This window comes from Ascidiella aspersa, chromosome 6 (assembly GCF_963924565.1).
Source record: "Ascidiella aspersa chromosome 6, kaAscAspe10.2, whole genome shotgun sequence".
Classification (NCBI taxonomy): Eukaryota; Metazoa; Chordata; class Ascidiacea; order Phlebobranchia; family Ascidiidae; genus Ascidiella; species Ascidiella aspersa.
In genome coordinates this window covers 10,522,812-10,540,623 of record NC_139452.1, presented here as the reverse complement: position 1 = coordinate 10,540,623, position 17,812 = coordinate 10,522,812, and the positions used below count along the sequence as shown (strand labels likewise).

At 38.4% G+C, this 17,812-nt stretch overlaps 1 protein-coding gene across 1 annotated transcript; it reads right to left on the bottom strand.

Moving 5' to 3' along the window:
• Window positions 1-10,229: 10,229 nt before the first annotated feature.
• Window positions 10,230-14,381, bottom strand: LOC146139663 (E-selectin-like). The gene is made up of 6 exons (XM_083392506.1): window positions 14,174-14,381; window positions 13,738-13,872; window positions 13,106-13,282; window positions 11,963-12,145; window positions 11,346-11,526; window positions 10,230-10,350 (listed from the first exon to the last, which is right to left on the bottom strand). The coding sequence occupies exons 1-6, from the start codon at window positions 14,379-14,381 to the stop codon at window positions 10,230-10,232; spliced, it is 1,005 nt and encodes a 334-aa protein (XP_083248632.1).
• Between the last annotated feature and the right edge of the window lie 3,431 nt (window positions 14,382-17,812).

The following is a 17,812-nucleotide window of genomic DNA, read 5'->3' as shown; positions in this document are numbered from 1 at the left end:
AAACTTAAACTCAAAATATATCAAAGGTTTGGTGAAGCCAAAAACTGCATGCTAAAGAGACACCAAGCTCGACCGTTGTAAAAGCGGCTGAAGCCTTTCTGCTTTGGTCGCGCCAAACATTGCGATCTACTAAAGCCGACGCGAAAAGCAACCGCACTTCGTAATGTCTACAACTGCACATCACTGTCGCACCAATTTTGCAACTGTCGCGGTTTTCGAAGGCAAGATGCTGAGGCCTATGACGCTGCTCGGCTGTTGCGTCAGGCGTCGTTTTGACGTCGACACCACTGCCTTTGCGCCGCTGCCGACTGGCTTTTGCCGCTTGGCGCACGGGTTTATCGTCTTGTTCACGATGCAGTAGAGGATGAAGATGAAGACTCCCTGCAGGCCGTTGACTAGCGTGTTGATGTACATCATGGCGATCGAGAACTGGTAGTCGCCCAAGCCTGAAACGCAATGGGATGTCATATATAGTTTTCCAGATAAGGAATGTTGGGATGTCTTAAAAATGATTTGACCGATTCACATGGCAGTTGAAGAATAAGAGGATTTAAATACATGGACGGTGGGTACAAGTAAAAATCCATTATGATCTTTAATCAACTTTTATTACCATTTATGTAATATATTTGTAGTGTATATTGTTAACGCTGATTTCTTCGGTTAGGCAACATACAGGCCGTGGCATATGCGTGAGGCCATAGTCAAAAACTACAAAAGTGTATTGTAAGATTCAAGTAATGTTTTTTGAAAGGGCGTTTAGTTGGTTGCGTGTATTTATTTTCTGCACGTTTAATTGACAGCCACTAAGATTCTGCCCGCTCCATTGAAGAAATTTCCTAAATAAACTATTTAAATTTAACTCGAAAACAATAAAAGAATAAGATTTGCCAAAAATCCTTTTCAGCCTTTTTTAAAGTAAAGGTAATTGCGTACAAATTGCAGTAGTTAGTTATCTGTATCTAAAAAAACAACAACACAACAATTCTGCGACCCCGAGATGGTACCCTAAAATGTTAGAAACACAACACGACAAACCGGAAAGAAATCCCAGCGCCCAAGGCACTCCGAGCACGGTGACAAGGATGACGAGTGCCTTCAGGGTGGACATCACATTCTCAGTTATCGTTGTCTTCTGCTTGATGTTGCGCAGTTGCTTGGAGCGCTCCTTCACGTAGTGGATCGAGACGACCACCTTGACGGTAATGATGAGGTTGATCAGGATCACGCTGCCGACTGGGAAGAGCACTGAGCTGTAGAAGATGCCTGAGGTCTGGTCCATCCAGCACATGTCGTACTTGGCTACCGTCGAGTTGGCTTCAGCCCCTACAACAGCCGCCTATAGAATAGAAAACGCACCAACATTGTAATTGGTCATTAACAGTCATGTCCCATGCTTATCAGCACTCTTGTGAATACGAACAAACCAAAACATATTTAACACTAATAAACTCAATGAATTCTAAAAAATATTTTGCAAGGCAAATTTCAAAAACTAAAACTGAAAGCAGTTAATGACTTGACTTACCTATATTTTACACTGGAGTTACTGTAACTTTTACCAATTTCCCAAGCTTTGTGTATGTTTTTGCTTTAAAAGACATTTTTGTAGAATTGAAAAGTTATATTAGTGTAATTTTATTTTAGATGCAAAGAACCTACACTGCGACACGGCTTTTGTAAATAATGACTTCATTTTGCCATTCACTTAAAGCGGACATATTTTTGCCATTCACTCTGTAAAGTTTTCGGTTGATAAACCATGTTAAGATTTGTCACTGCATTTTGCCAAGTTTGTTTTACATTATTCAAGTGCTGTCTACATACCCCGCTAGTCTACAACATAGGTCAGTTTGTCGATCTAAAATCTGAAGATTAATTTTGCCCTGCGAAACATTACCGACACGGGAGACCGATCCGCAATATGAAAGCAACTTATTGCACATCCTGCTTTAGAAAACTATAAAGATCCGCCTATCCGATCGATATCTTTTGACATGCCGCCGCTCTTCGCCGCAGACTTTATTTAACACTTAAAATTATTTATACCAAAAAATCGAACACAAGAGAGAAACATCCGAAAAGTTAAACGTGTTCTTTATATTAAACAGTCCGGCCGCAGCGAAGTTACAGAAGTAACAAAGTGATGTTACATTCGAACGAATAGTGCTAACATTTTGTAGTTATCAACGTGTTAGCCGCAGATGGTTTAGTTAGATACTTTAAAGCTACACCTTTTGCCTTTTTCGTTAAAGCAATCTGATTTGTAAAAATGAGTGGTAAAACGCTATTTTTCAGTCGTCATGCCTGCTGAACTATTTCCATAACAAAACAAACTCATACAGTATATATCGCACCTCCATCTGCTTCAAATACAAGAAACACGGCTTCATGTAGACGTCGAGCAGAAGACCGACCGTCGCCGCCGTGACCACGAAGAGCCCGGGGATTCCCCAACCCAGAGAAAGGTTTACCCGGCGGATGGCGGAGTCGCTCTTTGCTCTGAAGATTAGGGATCGTTCCGAGGTAACGCTCAGAATGCGGATGCCTTCCACCAACATCCACATTCCTGTGGCGTAAAAGATCATGCAGGAGAACTGTATTATTATGATGCAAACGGCTTTATCGAAGAGGTTTGATATGTAAACTGTTGTTACCAAGCATAGTGTATATACATATCTTTACGAGCAATTTATTCACTCGAGCCAGTTTCCTCCCGTTTTTAGCGGAAACCAGCTGCTTCAACTCGGCTATTTATTGACCTACGTTTTATGGAAGATAATTATAAGTAAAACTGCGCGACAGAATTTAGGGACAAAATTCAACGATTTTTGTTCTTATCTCGCTTCTGTTACTATCTGCGCCAAACCCCTTATTAACAGTGAGCAACGGTTAGGAGCCCTTTCGCCACATTTTTCTCGTCATTTATTCCATATATGTATATATATATACACGGATGGCGACCCCCATATATCAATTTTAATAGGTTATAGTTTGTTATTAAATAACACAGATTGAATTAGAGCCACGGCTTGATGGATTGATTGTATTTTCGCTGAATGCGGGCAATGTAAGTAATCAGTACAAGTTCATATTATTTCGATAAACTAAACGAGGATTTATCTTTATTCTATTAAATCGATCAGGTTATATGTTTGACACTAGGGAGTAAAGTTTGACACTCGGAAGAAAGGGATTTAATGGTTGTTTGTAAGACTATAAGTATTTGGATTGGGTCGTATCTCTATTGTTTTGCGAACTACAGCTACATCTTGCGGTTTGTATTTATTTGTAAAAAATAGCTCACTTTAACCGCGCGTTAGGGTGTTTTTGTCCTTGTGACAAAACAAAACAGTTCGACACATATAAAACCTTTCGTATAGGTCTATACTATAAGCGATTACCGCTCCCAAAAAGTATACCTATATCTTTTAAATTTATTACAGAAAATCTCGATCAATTGAGCGATCGATTGAGAATCCTTAAAAAATAAAAAATAAATATACGCATTCCAAGTTGACCTTTGAAGACTTAGAGTTTGTCGGCTTACCACTGGCCAGAAGGAAGTAGTGGGTTGCGATCGCGAAAGCAACGCAGACGAACTCGTCGAGGACAGCGAGGTCGTGAAAGAGGCTGACCAGGTGGAGGAGGAGCAGTGAAAGGGAGGAGTTGATTTGGACCTCCACTCTTCCGCTCTTGCTCGTCTTCTTGCTCTTGTGCAAGAGGAAGACGGTGACGGCGAGGCAAAGGACCGACATGGACTCCATGAAGTAGGAGAAGATCTGCGTGTAACGATGCGCTGTTGTAATGCTTTAAATTTGATACACTTTAAAAAGGGTTCGTTTTGAATATGCTGTTGCTGCCAGACGTTGTTTCAATGGTACCGTTGTTTCTTTTAAGTGCCAACGTTTCGACCAACGATTCAGGCAATCTTCTTCAGGATAATATAAATATATATAAAAATATTGTCCTAACGAAGATTGCCCGAATGCGAAACGTTGGCACTTTAATACATTTTTGCCGGAAAAACAATTGTACCATTAAGGGTTCGTTATCTTTATAAATGAGAAAAAGGTAGTTTGCCTAATTTTGTAAATGAATGTGTTAACTTTGAGATGTCCAAACACCTGATTTTAGTCACAAGTCCCATTTATTTTATTATGCTAAGTAATTTTTAGGTAGGTATACCATTAAAAGTAGTTTTATCACGTAATACTGTTGCACCGATTATTTATAGTTTGTGTGTGCGTTATTGTTTCTCTGTTTTATCTTTTGTACGCGTGTTTTCCTCTCCCCTTCTCACTCACATAAATTATATCGCTTTTCCACTTTTGTACCTCACTTTTCACACTTTATTTCTTATCTTATCACGTTTTCCGTGGCACCTAATAATTAGTTACATTTGACACACACACCATTTATTTCTCTCGTTGTTGTAGTTGGCGTGAACGAAAACCAATGTCGGCCATCGCGTTTTGGGGCTAGCTTGAGTTTATTGTAGAAACGCTGGGAATTTACGTTGTTGTCACCTTTTTAGGCGTTGGCCGCTTTTCGTTGTTTTAGTGTTTTAGTATTTTACTGTCGCTTATTTTAATACAATTAAAAGACACGCGTTGTAGCGCTTGGCAGTCGGCAGGACGTTAAGTAGAGTTCTGGAACAGTTTGGCGTAACAATACTATTGTCTGTAATAAAGTTGTAAACAGAGGTCTCGAGGTCCCTGGTTTGATCGACGATTTATCTTAATAAAAGGCTTAAATAAATAAAAATAATAATTTTCTTTCAAAAAATGAAAAGAGTATTTCAAGTTTAAAACAAAATTGCTGGAAAAAACTTATTTCTCAACTCTCACAATTCAGTCAAAAACGCCGGCACAGTTTTCGCACCTTATTAACTACCACACTATTCGGGTGCCATGCATTCGTCACCACAACAACGCGGTACCTTGACTCCTGTGGGGACCGTGGTGACGACCACGGAGAGCAGTACAGCGTAAATCGAGGTGTGGTTGCAAAAGCAGCTGATCGTATTGGCGTCGGCCGGTTTGATGCTTGTACTGTGGTTGTTCCTTTCGCAGCCGTACTGACTAAAACTGCCCGCTTCGTCGATGTAACCGCACTGGAACTCAGCGTCGTGCACCCTTAGATTGTAATCCCCGTTGTCGCTGGTCCATCTCTTAACCAAAGAAGGCATGGAGGCGACGGCCTCGTAGCCCACTTGGCCGTTAAGCTTGTTCAACTCGCCGCTGCTATAGCTAGACACGCTCAGGTAGGGAAGCTCGTTCGGTATCATGCTCATTTTTCGTTTCGTACTCCAGCCCTTGCCTCGTTTCTTATTTCGTTGGCCCACCGCTTGCAAGTCAACCGACTCATCGAGGCGGAATTGCGACATGGCAACCAGGAAGCCGTCGCATCGTTCTGCGCTCCTTTCAAACTTGTAGTTTACGGCGTACTCGCCAAAACCCAGTCTATTCGTTTGGTTGAGCTCGGAGCACGGAGCCCTGAACGCGAGCACTTGGTAGTCGTTTTTTCGCTCATAGTACGACCCGTTTGCGCCCAAACGCGCCGCAATCGAGAGAAGCCTCTTCTCCACGTCGCCGAAGATCGTGAGGTTCTGGCTTTCGGCGCCTTCCAGAAGGTTCGGAACTGGAGTGGTGAACTCCGCTGGAGTTGTGAGCTCTTCTAAAAAGGTGAGCTCTGGAGTTGTGACCTCTGGTGAGGTGAGCTCTGATTGAGTAGTGAATTCTGCGAGCGTGTTCACCTCAACGTTGGACATGCTTTCGGTTTGCGATCTAGTTGTAACTGCTTCTACCGATGGTGACATTCCTGTTGCTGTGAAATCGGTCGTCGTTTCTGACCGGAGCGTGGTTTCGCGCGTCCTTCGCCGAGAGTCTAAGGATCGACTCGAACTTGTTGAAAATCGGCGAGGCCTGGAAGTGTGTTCACGAGTTGAAGTCGCAAACGCCGCTGTGGATACTTCTGGAGGGATACCTACATCGAATCCGGGTTAGCAAAACACCCACGGTTTGTAATTCTTGTTATATGGCATGCAACAACAAACAAAACGTATAAAGAATAGATTTACATGGTGAAGGTTTGGCGTTTAGGTTTCTCAGTCTTCTATAACAAAGATTCCTTTTTACACAGTGGCCGAAAATATAATTTTAGCAATCATAAGATTTCATTTCAAAGTTTTTATAAGAATTTAATTTAATATACTGTATGGACACATTTGCTTGTGTGCAAAATATTATTTATTATGTACCATGTTCATGCCAATACTAACATGTTACGTTGGGGGGTGGTTGAAAACACGAGTTGTGAGTGATGACATCATTTCCTTCGCAATCAGCACATTGTGCTCCTTGGACAAAACAGAAAAGTTTGCTGAGTTAACGCCAGTGTTGCAATGACTTAAATCCCTGTTTTCAAATTACTTGACTTGACTTAAGTCGATTTAATAAAATGACTTGACTTGGCTTAAGTCTTTTAGACAAATGACTTGACTTGGTCTGAAATCATTGAGTCAACGATTTGGGTTAAATTTAGGGTTTTTCATTTACCGTTTTAATGTAAAATCTATTTATCGCAAGTTTTGCACATAAAACGATTATAGTGCTTATCGTGTGTTTTTTGGTATTTGTTAGTTGAATTATTGCTTATCAGACGAGTTTACCTATTTTAATGGTTTATCGTTTTATTATTATAATAGTGGTTTGACTTAGAAATGACTTGCTGTAATAATGATTTGGACAACTGATGACTTGGACTGTGACTTGACTTGCTATTTTTTTAAGACTAGACTTGGACTTAAGTTATTTCACAAATTACTTGACTGGGACTTAAGTCATTTCAAAATTCATTGTTTACAAAACTGGTTAACGTAGTTGATGACTTCCATTATAACCTCGAAATCACAGCAAAATCCTTTAGAAATAGTTTAGTGAATATCCTTGACATACTTTTTTAAAAGAACAACAAGAACTTACGGAAAATAATACAGAGGTCAGTAGTGTGGTGAAGACAACAAGTGTTGTCAAGGTCGCATCGTTCTAGAAAAAAATATCAAAACAATGACTTTTGTTGTAGGCCTACAAATAAAAAATTGTCCTTAAAATCCTAAAAACTTGACCAGAACGAAATAAAACCTATATTTAGTTTTTATTTGGTTTAAATTTTTTCCATATTTTTCCTTAATACACTGCTATACCAACGTCTAAGTCGGCCATGTTCTAGTGGTTTGTGAATATTTTAACCTTTGAGTCTCAGTAAATCGTTAAGTGCTTAAGGGAACTTTATTAAAAGCTGCAAACTATTTTCCCGAATTCAGCATGCAGGTATAAGTCACTTATAAAATTTCACGCCACCTACTCTCAGTTTAATGTTCATTTAAACATGAAAGCACACTTATAGTTAGAACAGACCTGATCCGTTTTCAAGAGTCCATCTGAACACCCTTCCTCTTTGCGCCAAATCGCACACTGAAATATTGCATACCTTTAGTAAGTTTGTCTGTAAAGCTATTGCCGAAGTAAAAAAGTGGAAATGAAAATGCTTCGTTCAAAAAGGACATATAAGAGGATGCAACATACGGCCCGCGGGCCCTATTGCGTTGCCAGCACAGTCTTGGTCAAGAAGCCAGTATATGTTGTTGTTTCTAACTAGATTAACAGTCAACTACTCTGAAATTGAATGGGGTTTGTTTGTTAAAATAAATCCAAAAATTGACAGCGTATACGTGTAATGTTTTATGGCGTCACCTTTTACGTAACCGATATTGTTATCGGTGAAATTTAATGTTACCACCGAAATGACCTTGAGTCCGCCCCTGATTGTTATCAGCTTGTCGAAACAAGCTATGTTGTGCTTATTTTTCAATACGATTACGTCACATTTGAATATTAAAAATTCCTGACAATTCCCGTAACACAGACGTTTTATTCTGATTCCGATACCCGATATTTTGACGAAAAGTATCGCTTTATCAGAAAACGGATAACGCCATCACACATTCATGCAAAATAGACAAAGCGTTCAAAGTTACTTGTAAGTTTGTAGACCAAAATTTGGTTTAGCATTAGAAAGCTTGGTTCCTTTTTTGACGTACTATATTTTTGTATGGCTTTTAAAGTAGAATACAGTGTGTAGGTTTGAAAACAGTGGGTGGAGTCCCTATATCGATTCGGTATCGGATCGACACCGATATCTCAGTTGTATCGGATGAGTTATCAGACATTCTCATAATTAAAATAGTCACAAATACCTGTTGAGTTTCGAAGAAGATTTGGGACGCATAGACTTCCGACTTGCTTTATGTGACAGCTGCCGTAGAAGCATCTCCTTGGGTTAGTTTGGGGCGGGTGACCTATGCGAAGTTAAATATATAACATGAGTAATATTTTCATTTTGGGCAGATTGCTTATATTAAATTGTTCTCAGTAAATCACCGAGTTTAGCAACTGTTTTCGTAAAAGCCATTTGCAAATCAAACCTATAACTTACATATTATTTACTTTGCTTGGTTCAGGTACACACCTTTTTTGTGGTAGATCAATAAGTACATTTCAGTATATTTGAGATAAAAAAAACATAAACATTAGTACTGCTATAACGCCTTTATCTGCTTTTATTCCACCCTGGTTAATCAACGTAAAAACATTCACTTCGTCATTTACTTTTTAGTCAGCTATTAATTTTTTTTTAGTGTAAATTTTTTATTTGTATGTTATAAAGTAACGTTATTCATAGTTTACCTGGCGGACGTCGACCAAAACTAGCTTTTAAAAGCATAGCGGCGGCCAGAAGACAATAGAATCTCATGGTCAGCTTTGTTCACCAAAGTGTCACTTTGTAATACTTTCCAGCTTAAACATTGTTGTGAAAGAACATAGCTCAATAAATCCACAACGTTGTCCTACAAAGTCGTGCCTGTACCGCCTGTACCATCCGTTGTTCCTAATGGTCATGACCACTTGCGCTTTGTTTAGTATAAGCTTTTAAAAAGGCATTATTGCAAGCCATAATTGGCACTTGCGACAATTGTTTATCGCTGTTCGTAATCATTGCTCTAATCCTAAATTACTTGTGTCAGGAAGACTGCTAATTGTTTGTGATCCATAAGATGCGCTGCAGTCTCGCGTTTGTTTTGTTTTTTAAACCGAGTTTTCTTTTGCAATACATTGTTAGGCCTTCATATTACCTTGAAACCAGCGGTAAACGAAATCCGGAACCGCGTTTCGTTAAAATAAGTTTTGCGGGTACGCCGTACAGGTAAACAAAAAATAACGTTACAAGGTCATGTATCTTTTCCACCAGGCCCTTTCCGCGATTTCAGGGATATTTATGCACTACATCAAACGATAAACATAGGTTTCCGAAGGTTAGTTTTTCTAGACGTCTAGTTATGACTTACCTTAGTGATGCCATTTCTAAAAAAATCCATGCGTTCCAGTAAGAAGTTATTTTTCGTTCCAGTATGAAAATTATTCTACTTTTACTGCTTTAGACCCTATTAATTTAAGGTACAAGTGTTTTATAATATTAAAATATATATTAGCAGTGTAAAATAAATGCCCTATTTTTTGTTGTAAACAGCACTAACACTAAATGATTTTTACCACGAAAACTTCCTGTTTGCACGATTTCTTGAGTTGCGTTTGTATTAATTGGTTGTTACAGTTTTTCGTTGTTTAATTAGTTTGGACAAAGTGGGATTGCCTAATATAACACAATGCGATTGACACACGCCAACTATAGCTAAACAGTTACGCTAGTTTATTAGCACAAGTATTAACTTTTTAGATTTTCAAAATTTTATAGGATTAATTCGTCACCTATAACTTTGGTAGAATATTATACAAAATGACATTAAGAATGGTTTGACGATATCCATGAAAGTAAAGTATCAGCCAAATCATACCCGCAATTAGCCGTCAAATTTTAAAATCATAAATCATTTTCACGCAATGCGGTTGAATTAGGAAATCGTTTTTGCAAACCGACACTTATCACCGTGCAAGAACAAATATACAAGTAGCTCAATTAGCGGCAATTTTTTGATCTTAATAACTCTTTCCCCGTCGAGCGTCGTATATTTATCATATATTTTTTCACCATTAATTATATGAAATGAAATCGGCTTTATTTTTTGCTGATTTACAAGAATAGTGAAATGAAACGTGAACTTGAAAGACGTCGGAAACGGCGCCAGGAATCAACGATTTAATATCCTTTTATTCATCTCCTGGCCCGGAACCACCCTCATGTTCATTAAGGTCAACCGATCTTCTGACAGGTGCAGGAGCAATTACCTCTGTGGTCGTTTCATTCGCAACCACCTCCATTATGACGGCTCTGAAATAGAAATCCTTTTACTATATAGGTTAAACAAAATCTTGAAGCCCCTGTTTGGGCTCAGCAGGTATTTCATATTTGTTTGAATAAACCGCTAGACTAGACAGACTTGAACAATTACAATGTTTAAGCTTTTTCAAATTACACTATGGAATTAGAATTTTAAAATTACGAAATCTTAAAATTAAAGTGAAATATGAACTATACATTTTGGAGCATAATGGTTGGAGGTTGTAGTAAGACGTAATAAGAATATCAAAGCCCATACAGAAGTAGGTCGATGTTGAAAATGAATAAAGAGTTATTCGAAACGTTCAAAATGATACCTACTTCTGTATGGGCTTTGATATTCTTATTACGTATGAACTATACAATTAACCAACTCACAATTATTTTATTTTTTTCTTAAAACGAACTGAAACGAAAGCATTGGCATGTCCGGATAGACAAATTTGGGGTTGTGTATAGTCTGTGTGATTCAATTAAGGCCAGAAAATTGTTTCAACCTAGAACTGAAAACGCCAATAGACAGAGTACGATTTTCTGTAAAATCGGTAAATAGCTTAGAATTAATATTTCCAGCGTATCGCTCCTATAATTGGATTTGTGGGATTAGAACCAGAATGTTTTATATTGCGTTTTTGTTACTATATTGCGTTTTTTTTTTTTGGATTAGAACCAGAATGTTTATATTGCGTTTTTGTTACTTTTAGTTGAGTTATTGCTAATAATCCTAATGGCTTGGATTCGACTTGACTTGGCCACCTGCTGCTCTGACTGGGATTTGACTTGTTATTTTTGGAAAATACTTAATTTGGACTTCAAGGTATTTTTCAAATGACTTTTTTACAACGATGGTAAACCTCTTTGGAAAATAAGCTCGATATAAAATAAACAAATGCATTTCTGTCAGGCAAAACTACAAGGGACGAAATTCTGCCGACAGCTTATTATTGATAATTAATTAAATTTAAACAGAGCAACACGCCACTTACTCGCAAGTCGGAGGTTGCGAACCGAACCTTCCCAGGTTTCCGCACGTCGTCGAATTACTTCCGGTCATGACGTAGGATACGTAGCAGCCGAAGGTCATTACGTCACCAGGAAACCAGGAACTGGTGGTGTTTTCGACAATGTACCCGTTCTCGGGCGGCGTAGGAGTAGGGCAAGTCGTGCCTAGAACAAAGGCACGTTTAAACTTCCAGAAGACCAATCGGCTTGCCGAACCATACATATTGTGCGAAACTGAAGAAACTTGTATACCATTCATATATGTTCTCTTCAGAACTATTGTATAAACTTTACAAGTATTTAACGTTTAATTTATATAGCGTTATGCTCAATAACAGCCCAAACAATTTATAGAATAAAAATGTAATTATCTGGAGATATAAGTGATTTTTAGGTCAGGTGTTGCTTTAAGGGTCCAAGATGTCAAACCGCGCATGTTGGAATAACCCTTATAGATGTAATTTTTAGATAAGTTTTGCACTTGGAAAGTTACTATGTATTGCCAAGACAAAGACCAAGTGTCCCCCGGAAAATAAACGTATGTATTGTAAAAGTCCACACGGTTGTAGGCAGGTATACATCACGCCCACAAACTCCTTACGTTCGCAAGTCGGTCTTGAAGGATAATACGAGCCGCTTGATTGGCATTCCGCCGTTTTTGCTCCTGACAAGGTGTAACCGGTTTTGCAGCTGTAGGTCACCTCATGCCCATCTGACCAAGCTAACCGGCTAATGGGTGCTGTGGCCCCATTTTGAGGTGCTGTTGGTGGCTCGCAGTCTTTTTCTGAAATATATAACAGTCAAGTAACTTTGGAAAGGTGTTTGTCTGTATTCTGACGTCATTTAATATAATTTTATAGGCAAAATGGTGGAAAATAAATAAACTGTACAAAGACAATGCTTTATAGGTTGGTAATCTTTAAATTGCTCGATCCCTAGAAACATGGATACCTTTCAATATTATTTTCTTTGCTGTTTTGCGAATATTAACCTTAAGTTAAAAACGCTTGGTTTGGCCATAAATATTGGCCAAAATACCTTTATTTATTTGTTATCCGATGGGCATCGATATCACCCTGTCATTAGACGTGCACCAATTGTAGGACTTGGCATGGGGTACAGGATCCGGTTCTAACTAATTGTTCCGTATATCTTTTGGGTACCTTTTATTTCAACCTATAGTGGCTGATTCGTTCAACTTAACGACTCTAAGCCAGACTCTATTGTGCATATTTAGAGCCTTCTAGAGTCTAGAAAACTTTCTCGAATTATATGGGCCGAAAATTTATTTTCGGGACATATCTTGTTTTTGCCCGAAAATGTTTCAGACCGATTTTTGTCCGGAGCTTTATAGAAAAAGTATACATAGAACTTTCAAATTTTCAGACATAGTGTAGAGTGGTATGAAGGTGCAATGTCGAGGTTTATGAAGCTGCACCCCTAGGTGCCTTTGACTGGGGGGCAAAAACCTGAAATATTGCGTTTTAGCTCTCTGTAGCTAACGACTGCTATCTATAGCAGCAGAAAAACTTCGAAGTGACGAAGCGACTGGACGAGACGGGGATGCGAACATTTTTTGCACAATGTGCGCAAAAATGTGCACGCCAAAATGTGCAAAAATTGTGCGCACATTTTAAAAGGGCTTCAAAAATGTGCGCACTTTTTTTAACAATGTTGATGTTTATTAAAGAGATTGGAAAATTGACTTTTCTTTGTTTTATCTTTTAATGCAGCGGTTACTTACTAAAGCAAACCGGCGATGAACCCCTGAAAAATCCAGAGTTGCAGACGGTCCACGATTGTCCATAAGCAGGGACATAGCCTGCGTTGCAATAGTATTGTATGCTTTCGAAGCGGTCGTAGTACTTCTTGAGCGGCCGGATGCCGCCGTTTTGGGGGATGTATGGCGTCGTGCATTGCTCTGCGTTAAAAAGAAAATCGTTAAGTGAAACGATATATTTTGTAGCCCACCTACGAGAGAAAGCACAAAATCTTTATGCTTCGTTTGAAAAGCTCTTTGCTGAATTTTCATACCTTTTCTCAAGTGTACTACGGTTATACCTTTCTTTTTCTATACGTAAGTTATAGCTTCGGCCTAAAATTTACAAAACTTTTCTTAATCAAAAAGAGCCTATAATCCCACATTTACATGCCATATCTTGCCAAAAATAAAAATAAGTATTTCACACGGCTTTAGAATGATCACTTCAGGCTATTTGTATGAAAAGTTTGTATATTATTTAAATCATTAAACAAATGATTTATTATACTTGTGTATTTTTGCATAAGTTGTAGCCTTTGCGCATATTTAAGCTATACGTTTTAAAGCTTTAACTGTCTTCAAGCGCGTGACCAGGTATGACTATATTCACTTACTGTTGCACGAGTATTTTCCGTCGCCGGAATATCCTTCTCGGCACTCGCATTTATACGATGACGATCCCAGATAGCTGACGACGGTTTTGCACTTGGCCCTGTAATGGCACCTGGATCGTTTGCATTTGTCTTCCGCTAAAAAAACAAGACCACAAATTGTGGATCGTTAACCCGTGTCTGTACGAGAATCGGAAATTTTTTGGGGGTCGAATATTGATTACTTTTTCATACTAAAGCGTGTGTAACCCAATAAAGTACATGTAATTAAATAAATTTTATGAATCAGCATTTGATATATGGTTGGTTTCCGGTGAATGCGCCTTTTCTCGAATCAATCGCAAATAACAGTATTTTCGCCCTTATATAATTCTTAATTCGCTTCTCAGCCTTAAACGACGCGGCGCGCAAAAAACAGCAAAAAACGACGGAAGCTTACGGACGCATCTTGGCGTGGACATAGTCCAGCGGCGATTGGTGCATATGTTCACATTGCTCCCGACCAGCGTGAAGTGCGGCTCGCAATAGTACTCGACCACTGAACTTGGCACTCCTCGCAACCTGGACGGTGTGTACCTGTAGCGGCCCCTAAACGGCCGGCGTGGCGGAGAGCAAACTGTAAAAAAGCGGCGTTCGGCGATTATCATTCCAATAGCTGCGGGATATTGTGACGTGCGGACATGTTTAACAGGTTTGTAGCCATCAATAACACAAAAGCATGGTGATATTGATACTGAGTTCAAAATGCACACTGTTTTGAAATTGAATGTTTTGAAATTGAATGGTTTATAGAATTTGCATTGAACCCAGTTTTTTAGATTTTATTGGCAAATTTTGATCGGCATTTTGCTATACCAGGGACTGTATTTTTGGCTTCTTGCTTTTGCCAGTGGGTTTCGTTATGTATAGAGCAGGGTTCCCAAACTTTTTTGGACCACGGACCACTATTTGTAAATCTGTTTTTTCGCGGACCACTAAACAAAGCAAAAACAATATGAAACCAAATTTTATATATTTACAAAACTGACAACATCAATGGGACGGATGGGATTGCTTCCCTCTGCTTAACTCATTAATTCATCATAAATTCAAAGCGCAACAAGTAAGATTTACGATACTGGATAGTAAAAGCTTTCGAAATCAATAAGTTGTGCATAACTGCGGCAATTTAATTATCGTTAAAAGAGCACACATACTGTACAACAGGGGTCGACAACCTTTTTCTAGTCGCGGGCTAAAACCAATCTAAGAAAGCTCTCTGCGGGCCGCACAAAATGTTAACTAAGAATTATGTTATTAAAATGTTCGAACAACTCTAAATCAGGCGGGATTCGGATATGTTTTTGCACTTTAAAACGTGTTTATTTGCTTTCAAGAAGGCAGTAAAGTGTTGGCGCAAAGCAGGACAAAAGGCGTGCGTTTGGTTTAAAATTGGAGTCCATACGTCGTTATTCATATTGAAAAGTGTAACAAAACCACTTTGAGAAAACGCAATAATCTTAATGGTTAATTTACTTCAGTGTTTATTGTTAACCTATTTAAGTCCGGGCGCACCTGGCGAGCGAAGCGAGCGCGATTTTTTTTGGGGGGTATACCGGCATTTCTTTCAAATTCCTTGCAAATTTTTATTACATTTCAAAAATAAAAATTAAAAATGTATCTCCAATATTTTTCAAACGTTTTCCGTTTGTACGCCACGCACTTTGGCACTTGGCAGTCAGTTTTCCACAGCGCAAGAAGCGCTAATCTATTCAAATGACTGCATCATAATGTAAACAAACCTGATGTTAAATATCGTTAACGCAAAGCGCTGCTATTCATTTGTAACACGCTGCAGATTTTTTTCTCTAAGTCATAGAGCTCTTACTTATGCTTTGAATGATGTTGAAATAATTGCCGTTGGCGATGCCCAAGCAGCACAAAACAATGAATAACGTTAATTTGAAAATCATTTTGAGGCAGTTCAAGTCTGTAAAACAGAAAAAAATAAACGCTCAATTTTGTTCAATTTTTAAATATGTTACAGGATTTACAGCCAGTGTTTTTTAAACTGTTTTGTTGAACTTAAAGAGTTGATCCATTTTTTGCAACATTTTTTCAAATTAATACTGACGTATAAATACAGCAGCCATTTAGCAACTATAGTCTTTGTTAATGCTATTTTCTAAACTTCTCAATCGTTGCAAAAGCCAAACCTAAAAAAACTGCATACCGGACACTATAAAGTTGCTTGCTTTCTTGAAACTGTAGCTAAACTACAACCAAAGACGCATATTCTGCACCAACTTTCTTTGAAATTTACCTTCAACCAAGTGATCAACAATCGACTGCTATATCAAATGCGGATTTTCTTTCGGCTTTATAGCTTCCGAAAAGCAGTGGTGAGTTCGCGTAAACAAGTCTGTTGGTCGGCTTGTGACTTGCACAGCTTTTCGCGGAACGAAACCTTTTTAGGTGATTCAAAGTTTGGGAACTTCCCGTGACGTGCAAACTGTGATCGGCGATCGACCGAAGATAAAGCCCAAAATGACGGTTTGCACAAAAACTGTGACACATTTTTTTTTGTTTTTAAGAAATATTTACACGGGCCGATAAAGAGAGGCAGTACTTGGTTTAGTGAGACCTAAAAATGGTAAAAAACGTATGCGGGCCTTTATGGGTGCATCTTGTGTACATAATGTAAATCATGGGCCCCAAACCGAAGTCCATGAACCCTCAGAGGTGCATTGAAGTATTTTTGTAAGTCTATACGATTTTCTCGCGAACTTTTAGAGCAATTAAAGAAACTATATGTAATACAGCTTAACACTAGATCTGCCATGAACCAGGTTTTTACTTAAAATTTAATTATACCTAAACTTCTATAAGCTGTTCTAAAATTTTAAAGATTATCTACACATGAATGTACAGTATTAAAAAAATATTCATCCATCTATTGTAGCTGCAGAAACCGCCAGGGTTGTAATGACTTAAATCCATGATTTAATTTCACACAATTTAGGTTTTCGCTTTGAAGTGACTTGACTCACACCATTCCAAACAATGATATAAATCATCAATGGTGACTTAATTATTAAGCAAATTGCTTAAGCATTTTATGCAATAAGATTTTTATAACTGTCTAAATGATTACACTCTAAACAGTTCAACGCGCCAATTTCCCTGCGGTTCTAGGTGAGAGGTTAACTGGTTTTCAGCCAAACAAATTAAAATCATCCATCCCACTAAAAAGTTTGGAAATCACTGTCATGGATAAATGTTTTTGTTAAACCAAAAAATCCCAATGACAATTATTTTGCTTAGGATAAATAGGCTACAAATAATTGATCGACTTCACGATTTGTCATGTGCCATATCCAATACTGAGATCAATTTTAATTGCCTTCCTGTATCGCTGTATCGGCAGTGTTTGCAAAGCCGAAGCCCTTAAACACTGGTCCCATTTCTCAAACACTTTCATGCTTGTACTATGTCCTTGGCTGGCTTACGCCAAACTGTAAGGTGAGACCTGTTGTTAGAGGACATGAACATTATCTAATATAACCTCACAAAGTTAGGTCATTAGTAAGGGAAACATAGAAAAATCTGTTAACAAACGGGGCGTCTTGAACAAGTAACCTTAGCTAATCTTAGGTTATCGTTCTAACTATATAGTGCACAAATATCAACTGATATATTTTACCGAAAAGAAGCAATTATTTTATCGGAACGCTGTTCCGGCCGTGTCGGCTTACTTTCCCCACTGGTAAAGGCATGCAATAATTTGATTCCAGTGTCATTTACTTACAGAAATAGGTTTTATCGTTTATTTAATCAATCTCGTTTGATAAGTACCTGCATGTAGATGTCAGACATGTGCAGTCTGATAAGGGTCTCGGCTTACAAGAAATCTATTCGCATTAATTTAAATGTCTGTGATTTTGTTTTTAAATGCCGCACCTGGGTTATTCAATTGCCAAACATAATATAGAAAGCTATTTTTGTACACTGGTGGATGTGTAATCGTGAATTAAGTAAAGATATCCATTGAATTTGCAGAAACAAATTCCGTATGATATATCTTAAAGGGTATTGTTGC